This window comes from Euleptes europaea, chromosome 15 (genome assembly GCF_029931775.1).
Source record: "Euleptes europaea isolate rEulEur1 chromosome 15, rEulEur1.hap1, whole genome shotgun sequence".
NCBI lineage: Eukaryota > Metazoa > Chordata > Lepidosauria > Squamata > Sphaerodactylidae > Euleptes > Euleptes europaea.
The window spans coordinates 31,400,319-31,414,421 of NC_079326.1; the positions used below are offsets into that span (position 1 = coordinate 31,400,319).

Below are 14,103 nucleotides of genomic sequence, written 5' to 3' on the forward strand. Positions count from 1 at the left end.
GGGGCGGTCTTTAAAAGCAAGAAAAGGCAGGCGGGGGGGGGGTCTTGAAAGTGCTCTGCGCTGCCTGGGATGACAGCGAGGAGGAGTTTAAAGACCCCCCCCCGCCGGGCTTCCAGGGAGTCCCTAGAAGCCAGGCGGGGCGGTCTTGAAAGTGTTCTGCGCTGCCTGGGATGGCAGCGCAGAGGAGTTTAACCTCCCCCCAGGGCTTCCCAGTCCCAAGGCTGTGCTGGGCGGCTGGGAGGGGCCTCCCGCCCCCCAGCTGGCTGGCGGCGTCCCAGCCGGCTCCCAGGGCTGCCCGGCTCCGCGCCCCGCTGCCGCTGCGCTAGGCGGCTGGGAGGGGCTTCCCGCCCCCTAGCTGGCTGGCAGCTTTAAAGCCGGCTCCCAGGGGCGTGGGCTCCGCGCTGGGCTCCCACTGAGCTGGGCGGCTGCTGGGAGGGGCCTCCCGCCCTCCAGCTGGCTGGCGGCTTCCTAGCCGGCTCCCAGGGCGCGCCAGCTCTGCGCTGGGGGTTAGCCGTGGCTCCCAGGGCCTCTCGCAGCTTTGCCCTTCTCCCCGGGGGCCGGATTCACACACATTCGCTCCATAAGACACACAGACATTTCCCCTCACTTTTGAGGAGGAAAAAAGTGCGTCTTAAGGAGCGAAAAATACGGTAAGCAATTCTCTGTTTGGAATAATCTTGAGGATCAATTCAATCCACCACCAAAAATTATATCAAAACAGTGCAGTTTCACATTAGAAGATCAAGCTAAACATAGAGATAGAACAATATGTTTTTAGCTGGTACTGGCAGTGTCAGCTGATATTTCAATGTTTTGGGATTGCCTTGAGGGGAAGCTGCTATTTGCATGTTTTATTGCTCAAAAATAACCTGATGTTGCTGTGACTGAAGAGCTTGGGGAATAAGGAGGGATATAAATTAAAACTGACACACACAATTGAAGAAATGACTTTTATACAGAGATAGTAACATGGTATGGCTAACTTATAGTTTCATATAGGGGCTGTGGCTTAGTGGTAGAGCATCTGCTTGGCTTGCAGAAAGTCCCAGGTTCAATCCCTGGCATCTCCAGTTAAAGGGAATAGGCAAGTAGGAGATGTGAAAGACCTCTACATGAGACCCTGGAGAGACGCTGCCAGTCTGAGTAGACAAAACTGATTTTGATGGACCAAGGGTCTGATTAAGTATAAAGCAGCTCCATGTGTTGCTTCCAATTAATATATATATATATATATACACACACACACACACACACACACACACACACACACACACATGAATAAAGCATTCATTTGGGATACCCACTGGTCTCAATACTGGGCAATTAGATAGCTTAGTGTAGTGGTTCAAGTGTTGGACTAGGAACTGAAAGACCCAGGTTCAAATCTCTACTGTGGAAGTTTAAGGGGTGACCTTGGGCCAGGAATTTTCTCTCAGCCTAACCTATCTAAAAGGGTCATTGCAATGGTACAATGGAAGGTGGGAGACTAATGTCTATCAAAAATGTGATCTAACCACATGTCAAAATAATCAAATAAAATGATAAACATTACGACCTACTAGATTTTGCCTAGTCGTGTGAGGAAGAAGTTTCTGCAACATATTTAAGTAGAGAGTTCTTCTGCCTTGAAGGCCACTTGGGTATTGACCAGTCACCACCAGATAAACCCAGAGATCTTCCTCACTCAGTGGGAAACTGCTGTAAAAACAGAAAGGGGACAACAAATTTTAGCTTTTAGTATAAAATAGATTAACAGAGAATGAATAAACGGCTGCCTTTGAAGACTTTGGAGAGCCAGCATGGTGTAGTGGTTAAGAACAGTTGTTAGGAGCGGTAGACTCTAATCTAGTGAACTGGGTTGGTTTCCCCACTCCTCCACATAAAGCTTGCTGGGTGACCTTGGGCTAGTCACAGCTCTCTTAGAGCTCTCACAGCCCCTCCTACCTCACAGGGTATCTGTTGTGGAGAGGGGAAGGTAAGGTGATTGTAAGTTGGTTAGATGCTTCCTTAAGTGGTGGAGAAAGTCGGCATATAAAAACCAATTCTTCTTCTAATTGATCCCATTATGCAAGGATACAATGGGATTCTGCCCTAACAGAATAACAACGCCCTGAACCGATGTCTTTACATGTAGAACTCACACAAAAATTTTAAGAGCAGTGGGGCTAGTTTGAGTGTGTTCTTCCTATGTTCAATACAAATGCAACTTGTTTTTCCTGCCCAGGGGCATGTTCTGAAAAAAACAGTCCTGCAAGCTTTCGATGGAGCATGAATTGAGAAGTTTAACATATTGGCTAAATCATTTTAAGTCATTTTACTCACATATATTCTTCACTTTCCCTGTGAAGTTTTTGCAACCAATTTTTTTTAAAATCAGCCCAAACTAAGGGGACAGGGGGCAGACAGTAAGCTAAACCAGTATTCCATTCTGTTAGGCATGAGAGCAGAACAAATGGGGAAACTGAAAATGAGTCATGGATACAGGACCTGCTGTGCCCGCTGTTCAAATATTAAACTGTCCTCACCTTTTGCAAGTCGTAGGCTGACATGAAACTATGGGGATCCTTTTAGCAGAAGGGTCTGTGCTTTTTGGTACCAGCTTGGTATAATTCTGCTTATAAGGAAACTGTTTAGCTTCCCCTTTTTTAAAAAGACCGTCATGGAAATACAAACTGTCTTGTCACAACAGTCGCTGCGAAGCTCCTAAACGCTGCTTAATATTCCATTGTAAAAGCCGATTTTTTAAAAAAGAAGAAGGAAAAAAAATCACTACCATCAAACCAGTCCCACACATAGCCGCTTGGAGAAAAGGCGCTGGTACAACAAAGGAAACAGCTTGCAGCCAAGCAAAACAAATACTGTTGTATCTAGGAAGGACTCTGGATACAGAAAGCATCCGTTTTCCCTGGCCATTCCAGGAATTATTCTAAGCGGCACACCCTTCCTAAGATTAACGCTGCTCATAACATACAGAGGAATTCCAAAAAACAAAGACACAATAGAAGAACATGGTTTACTTGTTCGTTAAATGTGCCAAACTGTGAGAGACAGTATAGATTTATTCACGTCTACTTCAAATCCTAAACAACTGTATGCATTCTGGGGGGGGGGTGTTTTCTGGTGCTCTGCACCCAACCTCATGCCTTTACATCAAATGCAATTGGTAGGACATTGACCAGACACACATGGTTTTCCATGCTTGATTTTGAGAAGCAACAATCCATACTGGGCATTCTGTGCCAGATATTCTACCTACTTATGATGTGCATACACAGGCACAAGGCCAGCGCAAAAGTAAGGCAGGGTATGTACTGTTTTGTTTCTCAAATATGTACTGATTTTACATAACTTGGGACAGATGTGAATTAGAAAAATGGTTATTACCAGGGTCTTCCCATTCTACAAAAGGGATACCATCACCACATATCCCTATTAATTTCCTGGAGCTTATTGCCATAGTATCCTGGTCCTGAATAAATGTGGATAATAAGTCCCTCTGAAATAGATACGGCTTACTTTCAAGTAAACGTGTTGAGGATCAAGTGTACATTATGCTCCCAGTTACGGTGGAGACTCTGCTCTCATTTCAGTCCACTCCATAAGAGATTACAAAATTCTTCCTGGCATAACGGTATCTCATTAACTAAAGACTCAGACTTCCTTCACAAAGAATGTTGGTATAATTTTACAATGTCCCTCTTTCCCTGCACCCCACTCCCAAATTGCTCTTGATTGTTCCTCCTCCCAGAAACTGACATTTCATTTCCAACATCTACTCCTGGAAAAATCAGTATCACTTACAAACAGCAGAACCATTATTTACAGAAACCGAAGAGGTTTTACAGGAAGGGGAAAAAGTTTTATTGGCTAGAGAAATGAAAGGGGGGAAGAAGCACAAGAGGATGACTTCATATTCAGCCTCAATAAGATGAGCAGATTGAGCTGATGTATGCTTACTCAGAATTGGTCTTACTGTGTTCAATGGGGTTTACTCCCGAAGTATCAATGCATAAGGCTGCCCCCCTTGACAGGAGTATTACACAGAACCATAAAGATGCAAAGATGCATGCAGATAAAATGGAAAGGAACTCATCAAGCATGGCTTATGAATAGGGTTGCCAACCTCCAGTTACTAGCTGGAGATCTCCTGCTATTACAACTGATCTCCAGCTAATAGAGATCAGTTCACCTGCAGAAAATGGTCGCTTTGGACATTGAACTCTATGGCAGTGAAGTCCCTCTCCTCCCCAAACCCCACCCTCCTCAGGCTCCATCCCAAAAACCTCCCACCAATGGTGAAGAGGGACCTGGCAACCCTACTTATGAAAACAAGAGGGTCACCAAAAGAGTACACAATAGTTTGTTTAAATGGGTTGGTAGGAATAAAAGGGTTTTTCCAAAAGATTTTAGGATTTTGCTACATTTCTGGGGAAGAGCGGTTAAGGTAAATCGGGACTTGTGCGGGATAAATATAAAACACACTTGTTGAATTCAGATGTCGTGACCAACCTGTTGGTTCATGAAAGACAAGCGTGGTGTAGTGGTTAGAATGTCAGACTTAGGTCAGTGAAACCCAGCTCTGAAGCCTCACTCTGCCATGATAGTTCTCTGGCTGACCTTGCGACTGTCAGTCTCTCTCAGCTTAACCTACCTCACAGGGTTGTTACTGTGAGGGTGAAATGGAAGAGGAGAGAACAATGCTGTCAGGTGCTGTGGGTCCCCACTATGGAGAAAATCAGGGTAAAAATATTTAAACAAATTCTGCTTTTTGCTGTGCTAATATGAGGAGTGTGATTGAATTTGTGGTTTTGGTAGCACCAAATCAAGTTCTAATTTGCCACCACATCCAATGCAGGCACCTGGTTAAACTGGAGATGGTTTCCTTCCCATGAACTGGGGTTCTAAATTAAAATTCTGCTTTGTGGGAACCTACATTTGGATGTCGTGGCAAATTAGGGTCTGATTCAAGACTTCCCAAACCATGTGAACTCTTCATGGTGCACTGCGTGAAGGTTTGCCAATCCTTGTCTGGCATCCCCCAGGAGCTTGGGAGGTAAAGTCTTACCAAAACAGTCTTACCAAGCAATATCACAACATCAAACCGGGCCACCCGGCCACCCTAGTTGAATACTAGGGGAGTAGGGAGGGTGTACACAAACTTGACAAAAATTGCATGTTCATGCCCATCATACATTTTGCAACATCTGAATGCAGACTTTATAGCTCATTGGTGATAATTATAGCAAGAATAGATTCAGAGGACGCTGGGGAGCTAATGGAGCACAGGTTTAGGCTTTATTAGGCCTAAAACATCACCACTTGGTGATCTTTCTGTGGTTCTAGTATTACCCATGTGGCTCCCATTGAAGACAACCCAGAAATTGTAGCTGGTTCCAAATGTCAAGGGCTAGCCAATGGGAACCATTTTCTTGGGGTGGTGATGGCTAATAGCGTTTTATTTTATTACGAATGGCTTTAACTTAGAATTGTAAGCCGCCCTGAGCCATAAATGAAAAGCAGAGTATAAATATTTTGAAAAGTCATTAAATATTGCTTAGTGGTTTAGGTGGTTTACACTTTAGGTGGTTTACACTTAGGTGGTTTACACTTATATATATGACTCTGTGGACTGTGTGTGCTCCTTTCACTTCTCTTTCAGTGCTCTTGTGCACGCCCCCTTTAGAGAGTTTGTCCTCTGCCCTCTCTTGCCACTGTGTTCTCTGTGGAGGTTCCTCTCAGACCTCTGAACTGGGGTTTGGTAGGACACCAGCTATGCGCTGCAGGTCTTTCCTCTCCTCCCCTGGGGCAGTGCTCAGCTTTGCAACTTGGCACTGTTCATACAATTTTACGGTCCTTAGACCAAACATAAAATGTTTGCAGGTACACTGCCTTACCCAAACAGGCACTATAAAACAATACCTTTTGGTTAAAACACTATACAGAATATTACTCTCTTTAAAATCTGGTCTGCAATATCAAATTAAACAATCAATCCACTCTACAACTTTTCATTTCTATTTAGATTTTCAATACTATTCTACAAAACTTGGCCATTGACTTTGTTACCTGAGAAAATTCATCCTTAAGAAGGATGTTAACTCTAACGAATTCAGGATAGCCAGTGCTCTTTCTTAAAAGAGGGCCAAGCAAACTTGGCATTGTGCTGCCTCCTTCCTCCCCAGCCTGCCTCTGGAGTCCTCCTTTTATTTATCCTTTCTGGACATCCCCTGCCTCCTCTGCCCTTGGGGAGCCAATCAGCCACCTCTCCCCACAGCCACCTCAGTGGCAGTGGCGAGCCCGGGGTGGCTGGCCTCTACTTCAGCAAGACCGGGGCTGGACTCAGGGCCACCTTTCCTCTGCCCTATGGCTCCTTCCTTCCAACAGCTGCGGACCAGGTAAGTAGTCCCAGGGCCTCGGTGTGTTTGTGTGTGTGTGTGGGGGGGGGTTGGGTCCGGGTGCGGGCTTGTGTCCGGACAGCCCTTGACATTACGGAATCTATATGAATACAGTGCTTGGTCTCTCTCCCTCCCCCTTTCAAGGGGCTGAGAGCTACACAGAGGAGAAAATCTAATGCGTCTTTGTATTTTCTAGACATGTAACAGAACATCAGACAACCAAAGCGACTTTCCAAGAATTAACAACACAAGTTTGCCACGTCAAGTTTTCTCAACCATTATCAAGATCACTTTTGCAATGTGTGATAATCATCACTCAAAGTCTTGCAAGTTAACGTGCCTTGCTCATTTGTCAGCTTTGAAACGGGGAAAACAGGAACGCGTACAACCACCTTAGCTTCGTATGGAGCATACATCAGTACCCTTAATATTCAGCACACAATTTCATGAGATGATGATGTAATAATAATGAAAATCAATTATTCCTAGGACACTTTCTGGGTGATGTCTACAGTCATTTTTTTTACAATTCCAAGCCAAGATATTTGAAGTCTGGTTTTTATTCTGGAAAAGGGTTAAAAAAAAAGTAGGGGCAATGCTGTTAATTATTACAGCTCCGGAAAAAATAAGATTAAGGGGCAACCTATCTTCCCAATCTTATTTTAAACACTGGGAAATAGTTAGACAAAAGATGACAACATTTAATAAAATTCTAGAGCACCATGTACATTTATGTATGATGCTCATATTTGTTTAATCGGTAGGGTGCTTATTCCAACTGCAAAAGATTAAATGTGTTGTTCTCTCCCTCTTTTCCAGCATTCACAGCACTTCTTCTTTTTATGCGACTTTATTAGAGCATCACTGTTGGGAAGATGCACGCTTTTCCTTTTGTAAGGGTTTGGCAGCTCACTGCTGTCACCCGTAGCTCTTGGCTCTCTGCACAGTCATCTTCTGTATTCTCTACCGATATGTAATAAAAGAATGCAATTGTGGCTTTTTTTTTGGTGTTTGTTTGCAGGAGTGACGTAGTTTGGGAAACTTTCCACCCATGGCAACAGGGTGTCAATATCTGAGTATTACAAAGTGAAATAATGCAGAATGAAAAAGGAGGGAGGCCTCAAAAAAAGAAGAGTTGGTTTTTATACGCCGACTTTCTCTACCCCTTAAGGCAGAATCAAACTGATTTATAATCCCCACAGACACCCTGTGAGGTAGGTGGGGCTGAGAGAGTGGGACTAGCCCAAGGTCACCCAGCTGGCTTCGTGTGTAGGAGTGGGGAATCAAACCCAGTTCTCCAGAGCAGACTCCACCACTCCAAACCACCACTCTTAACCACTACACCATGCTCTTAACCGCTGCACCTAGCTAGTCAATTAGAACAGAAAGGTGGGTTCTCGTTAAAAATTACTGTAGACAACAGTTTGTTCCTTTTATATTGCCCAGATGCATTTTCCTTACCAAGTATTCAGTAGACACACAGAGAGGAAGATGCCGGGCGTCAAAAAGAAGGCCCTATGAACTATAGCCAACCTCAAGACAACTCAATAAAGTCCATCCAGAAGGCAGAACGAAACAGAGTTTTTGCAGAAGCCAACAATACTTCCCAGACCAGAGCCAGAGCTCTGGCTTGAACAGCAAGATACAGCGATACATAAAGCACAAACACATGAAGCTGAGTAATACTGAATCGAACCATTGGTCCATCAAGGTCAGTTATCTACTCAGACTGGCAGAGGCTTTCCTGGATCTCGGGCTGAGGTCTTTCACACATCACCTATTAACTTGTCCTTTTAACTGGTAATGTCAGGGATTGAACCTGGGACCTTCTGCATGCCAAGCAGATACTCTTCTGCTTAGCCACAGCCCATGCCCAAAAGGGCTAGTATGGTAGGAAGGCTCCGGTTTCGAAAATATGCCATTACCAAAGGAAGCCAGAGGTCAGCTACTTCGAAGACATACAGACCCACACATAAGATGTTGGAGCAGAGCGTGAAAAATAGAGCTTGATGTATTTATTTTATTTTTTATCTATTTATGTTATTTATAGTCTGCCTTTCTCACTTGAGCCCCGTGGCACAGAGTGGTAAGCTGTAGTGCTGCAGTCCAAGCTCTGCTCACAACCTGAGTTCAATCCCAACGGAAGTTGGTTTCAGGTAGCCGGCTCAAGGTTAACTCAGCCTTCCATCCTTCCAGGGCGGGTAAAATGAGGACCCAACTTGCTGGGGGTAAAGGGAAGATGACTGGGGAAGCACTGGCAAACCACCCCGTAAACAAAGTCTGCCTAGTAAACGTTGGGATGTGACGTCACTCCATGGGTCAGGAATGACCGGGTGCTTGCACAGGGGACCATAACCTTTTCTTCCCTCACTTAAACTCAGGGCAGATTACACAGAGTGAGTCAATACATTCGACAGGATGTACAGCAGGATTATAGTAGGATTAGGGTTATACAGCCAATTTGTCTTCAAAGCCCCCCATAACATCTGTACAAATGTATTTAAATCAAACAGGAGTCTAGGGCATCTTTTAAACTATTATTCAAACTTTCGTGAGGCAGAGCTCACTTGACCAGATGTGTGATCCAGATTTACAGCCCTGTTTTCCCGCCAATGGCAGCCAATAATATGAAGCAGAGGAATTCAATGTTGTGAATTCAGAGAAATTCAGAGTGTGATATCAAAACATAAGTAGGATGCTTAAAAGTTCCAGCAACAGAACTTGACATGTGGCAGTCCCATGTAAAAAATGTGCCTAGTTTTATACATACACACACACACACAGAGTCACCTTACACTACACTAAGGGTATTGCGGCTGAAAGTATTTATGCTTAATTAACATTCGTATGAAATGAACATTGTATTAGCAAATGATCATGCAACAAAGAAATCATATTCAAAAATGCTTTTCATGAAATTTACTATGCCAAGTGTCATCAATAAGAATGTAGGTTGATTTCTCTTTTTTTTCTAAAAACAAATCAGAATTAAGTAACACAAAGGTATAAAACCTAACAGTGAGCAGTTTTTGACACTCAATAAATTAAGGCTTGTACACACCAGTGAAAGCTGAATAGAAAAAAAAAAAGTTCTGCTATGACAACTTCCAGAGCAGGCATAATGGCTCTGACAGAAAATGAGAAGGTTTATAAAGAGCTCTTTTCCAATCAAAACAGCAGAAAGCAATATATCTCCCTGCATATAAAGTGCACTGAGCATCATGGCAGATTGTTTAATTACATTTTAATATAGTCAGTGACAGCATTAATTGGGGGCACATTTAATGTCAACATTTAAATATAATCTGGATCAGTACAGAATGATAGCTCAATGTAATTTTTTAAAGAGCATATATCTGAAACTATGTCAAGTCTTCGGTTGTCCTCTCTGATTTTGGTGGCTTTCTATTTCAACACCTTTTGAATACCGGTGCAGACTGTTAATTATCTTCTTAATATTTAAAGCCAAAATACAATCTAAAGCTAAAATACAAATGTACTATTAGATTGAGCTGCAGTAAGGCTACTATTCCACTTAACAGAGTCTTCCAGATTAGCACAAACCACAACTTTCAAGAGGGATTTCTGTGCAGGCAATAGACTTGCACTGTACTAAATGATTCACAAAGTTACTCAGAAAAATTATTAGGGGCTGTGGTCTATACTACTGTGTATAAATAGTTGAAACTAGGATCTTACTATGGATTGTGTATCATTTACTGTGTCATGTTAATACTTATGTTTTGCTTCAGTTCTGTTTTTAAATTTCTGGTTGGTTCTATAACCCTAATCCTATTGCGTAGTTTATTGAATGTCCCATCTGTCGGTTGTATTGACTCACACTTTGTAACCTGCCTTGAGTCCAAGTGAGAAAGGCGAACTATAAATAACATAAATAAAATAAATTTCTAAGTCCCACAGGTATCTACAGGAAAAGGCTTAGAACTCATGGCAAATCTTCAATGATGGAAAGGATTTCCCACAGAATTGATTTCTGGTTCCACTGATGGAATGCGAGTTCTCACCCCATGAGCTGCAGCCCAAAGAGTTCCCCCAAATTCTGCTCGGGGGGGGGGACCATAGAGAACAACGTGAGGGGTGGGAGTTGGAGGTCCACTGTACTCGGTAAAAATCAGCAAAATCACCCACTTTGGTTTTCCAGGATCCACCTCAAAGTGTTGGTTTATACATTTTATCCTGCCCTTCCTCCAAAGAATCCAGGAAAGCATACATGATTCTTTACTCATCCTCCTTTTATCCTCACAGCAACACCATATCATAGGTGTAGGATTGCCAGGTTGGGAAATAGATTGGGAGAGTGGAGCCTGAGGAAGGCAGGGTTTGGGGTGGGGAGGGACTTCAATGAGGTATAAAGCCATAGAGTCCACCTTCCAAAGTGGCCATTTTCTCCAGATGAACTAATCTCTGTCACCTGGAGATCAGATGTAATAGCGGGAGATCTCCAGCCACCACCTGGAGGTTGGAGGAAAAATAGACACAACTGTACTAATATCGAGGAGATTGGGAAATCAGTACAGGAGCGAAATCAAATTTAAAGTGCAAAAATATCTTTATATGCTACTATGTCTAACCTTATGCAACAATATACTAAGTTGCCTATACAATGTATACAACACACAAACACAACAGCAAAACAAACATACAATCAACCACCTCAAAGGTGAAGGAAGAAAGGGAACAGTTCATATATGACGTGTCTCAGCGAGTACAAACATCATTCTTCTGCGCTCTTCTCAATGCAGGTAAGTGGGAGAATATCCATATTCAATGAGGAAAAAATTCATGGAGGATACGGACGTTTCAAATTCTTTGAATATGAATTCTTCATCAGTCCTTCAATAAAGTTCCTCTTATATTGCACATCTTAATAATATTTCAAAGTGCTGGATACATATTGCTTCCCACAAGGGTTAAGATTCAAAAGTGTGGGAAGCAATATGTATCCAGCACTTTGAAATATTATTAAGATGTGCAATATAAGAGGAACTTTATTGAAGGACTGATGAAGAATTCATATTCAAAGAATTTGAAACGTCCGTATCCTCCATGAATTTTTTCCTCATTGAATATGGATATTCTCCCACTTACCTGCATTGAGAAGAGCGCAGAAGAATGATGTTTGTACTCGCTGAGACACGTCATATATGAACTGTTCCCTTTCTTCCTTCACCTTTGAGGAGGTTGGTTGTATGTTTGTTTTGCTGTTGTATTTGTGTGTTGTATACATTGTATAGGCAACTTAGTATATTGTTGAATAAGGTTAGACATAGTAGCATATAAAGATATTTTTGCACTTTAAATTTGATTTCGCTCCTGTACTGACTGACCACCTGGAGGCAACCCTACTTAAATGAGAGTGTGGCCTAAGGTCATCCATCCCGTGAGCTTCATGGCTGAGTGGCCATTTGAGCCTTGGTCTTAGGCATCAGTCGCCAAACTCAGATTTGCCTTTTTCTAATCAAACATTACTCCTTCCAGCTTTCACACAATACTGATTTACCTCCCAACACTTACAATGTATTTTGGCTTACAGCTTGTGTGAAGACACTACATAATCTTGAATACATCAGCAGTTGTTTCCCTGCTAATTACTGTGAAAGCCTGGAGTGATCATTTAAAAAATAAACAGAAGCAACTGCTAAGCCACTGTAGCATGTGCATTCCAGGAATCCTGGTAGATCACTTGCACAAAAAATAGTGCAGATCTCAGGAAAAAACCAAATTAAACTACAAAAATGCTTACTTTCATTGACTTCAGAGAACCAGTCCTGTGGTCACTGTCCTCATTTATTTCGGTGGTGTCTAAAACGGTTCAACAACTGGCACATCAGCACCAAACATTTTACATGGAAGAAAGATCTACTTTTCAACTGAGCCTATTTCTATATGTGCTAAATAGTAAAGTCTTTAAAACATGAGGGATAACTCAATGCTTAAGAACCCAGCCAGCCCTACAGGGCAGCTGCAATACAGGACTATGCCAAACATTCACCCGGCACCCGCTATGTTCAAGACGAAAAGAGTGTGTGTCACGGGGTGAAATGCCTCCCAACCCCCCCCCCCAAATTGTAGTAAATTATCACGGCTGTATAGCCAATTTTCCTCCTCTCTACTGTTCCTTCAGCAGTTATGTGGGGAGCACTACCCTCACTCTAAATGGGGTTTGTTTTCTCCAGAAGAGCATTACAATTTTGCCCCCCTTTCATCCCAAAAAACTACCACAAAGGAAGGGGGAGTTTCTTCACTACTGGTGGAAGTGTTTAAAAAGCGGCCACTTGTTTCACCTCAGCCCACTGTATAGCACTTTTTAGACAAGATCCTCCAGCAGGGGGAGGGGGACATAATCCCCTTTGCCCATCTCCCACAAGGTGGGGAACCAGAGCTTCTTCAGCCAGAACGGGGCTATAAGCACCATAGACGCGCTGTCGGACTTTGCTTTTGCAATGATCTTGGGCAATAAGAGGAATGGGGAGAAAGCTTAATAGAGGCCGGACAACCACTGAAACTGGAGGGTGTCCCCTAGGGATCGGCTATCCAGTCCCGCCCTCGAACAATAGATGAGACACTTGGTGTTGACACCGGCGGCAAAAAGGTCCACCCTTGGGAACCCCCATTTCTGAAACACAGGTGTGATGTACCGCGGATTGAGCTCCCATTTGTGACTGGACACGACCTGCCTGCTCAGAGAATCTGCTTTCGTGTTGTCCTCCCCAGCCACATGTATCGCTGGAAGGGACACTTGATGTTGAATTGCCTACTGCCACACCCGGGTAGTCTCTGCGCACAGGTACAAGGAGCCTGTGCCTCCTTGCTTGTTCAGGTAGAGTGTATTGTCTGTGGCAATGAGGACATGCTTTCCAGCCACTGCAATTGAAAAAGCGGCAAAGGCATTCCAGATTGCTCTGATTTCTAGCAAATTAATGTGAAAATGGGTCTCGGGTTCTGACCAGTGACCCCAAGCCTGTAAACCTCCACAAGTTGCTCCCCACCTCAAAAGGGAGTCATCAGTGTACACAATGAGGTCATAGGGCGAATAACCTAAGGCCGCCCCCTTAGAGAGGTTGGTTTCAGAGCTCCACTGCTGGAGAAAACAGAGGACAGAACGGGGAATCGATAATTTACAGGACTGAGGATCCACATTCAAAGTAAAATGCCTCAGAAACCAATTTTGGAGGGTCCTCACGTGTAGTCTTGCATGAGGCATTACCGCAGTACTGGAAGCCTTCAGGCCCAATAGTTTCTGGATACATATGGCAGAGACCCATTTTCACATAAATTTTCTAGAATTCAGAGCAATACGGAATGCCCTTGCCTCTTTTTCAATTGAAGTGGCTGGAAAGCATGTCCTCGTCGCCATGGACAATACACTCGCCACATTCTACCTCAACAAGCAAGGCGGCACAGGCTCCTTGTCCCTGTGCGCAGAGACTGCCCGGGTGTGGCGGTAGGCAATTCGACATCAAGTGTCCCTTACAGCGAACCATATGGCTGGGGAAGACAACACGGAAGTGGATTCTCTGAGAAGGCAGGTCGTGTCCAATCACAAATGTACAAAAAACCCTTGGAACGGCACAAACCAAAGTATTTAGTGTGAGAAGAATTAAGCTCTGATGCAGAGGAGTATCTCTGCAGCACCCGGAGAAAACCATTGCCAGAGCAAAAGTTACAGGAGCCAGGCCATATTCCA

The 14,103-nt window shown here is 43.6% G+C and overlaps 1 protein-coding gene across 1 annotated transcript in view; it reads right to left on the reverse strand.

Annotated features, from left to right (window-relative positions):
* Nucleotides 1–14,103, reverse strand: part of CCDC148 (coiled-coil domain containing 148) — a 101,872-nt gene that overhangs the window by 66,516 nt on the left and 21,253 nt on the right. The window contains exon 8 of the mRNA XM_056861510.1: nucleotides 1,560–1,698. Within this exon, the coding sequence (XP_056717488.1) occupies nucleotides 1,560–1,698 (139 nt within the window). The remainder of the gene's footprint in view (nucleotides 1–1,559; nucleotides 1,699–14,103) is intronic.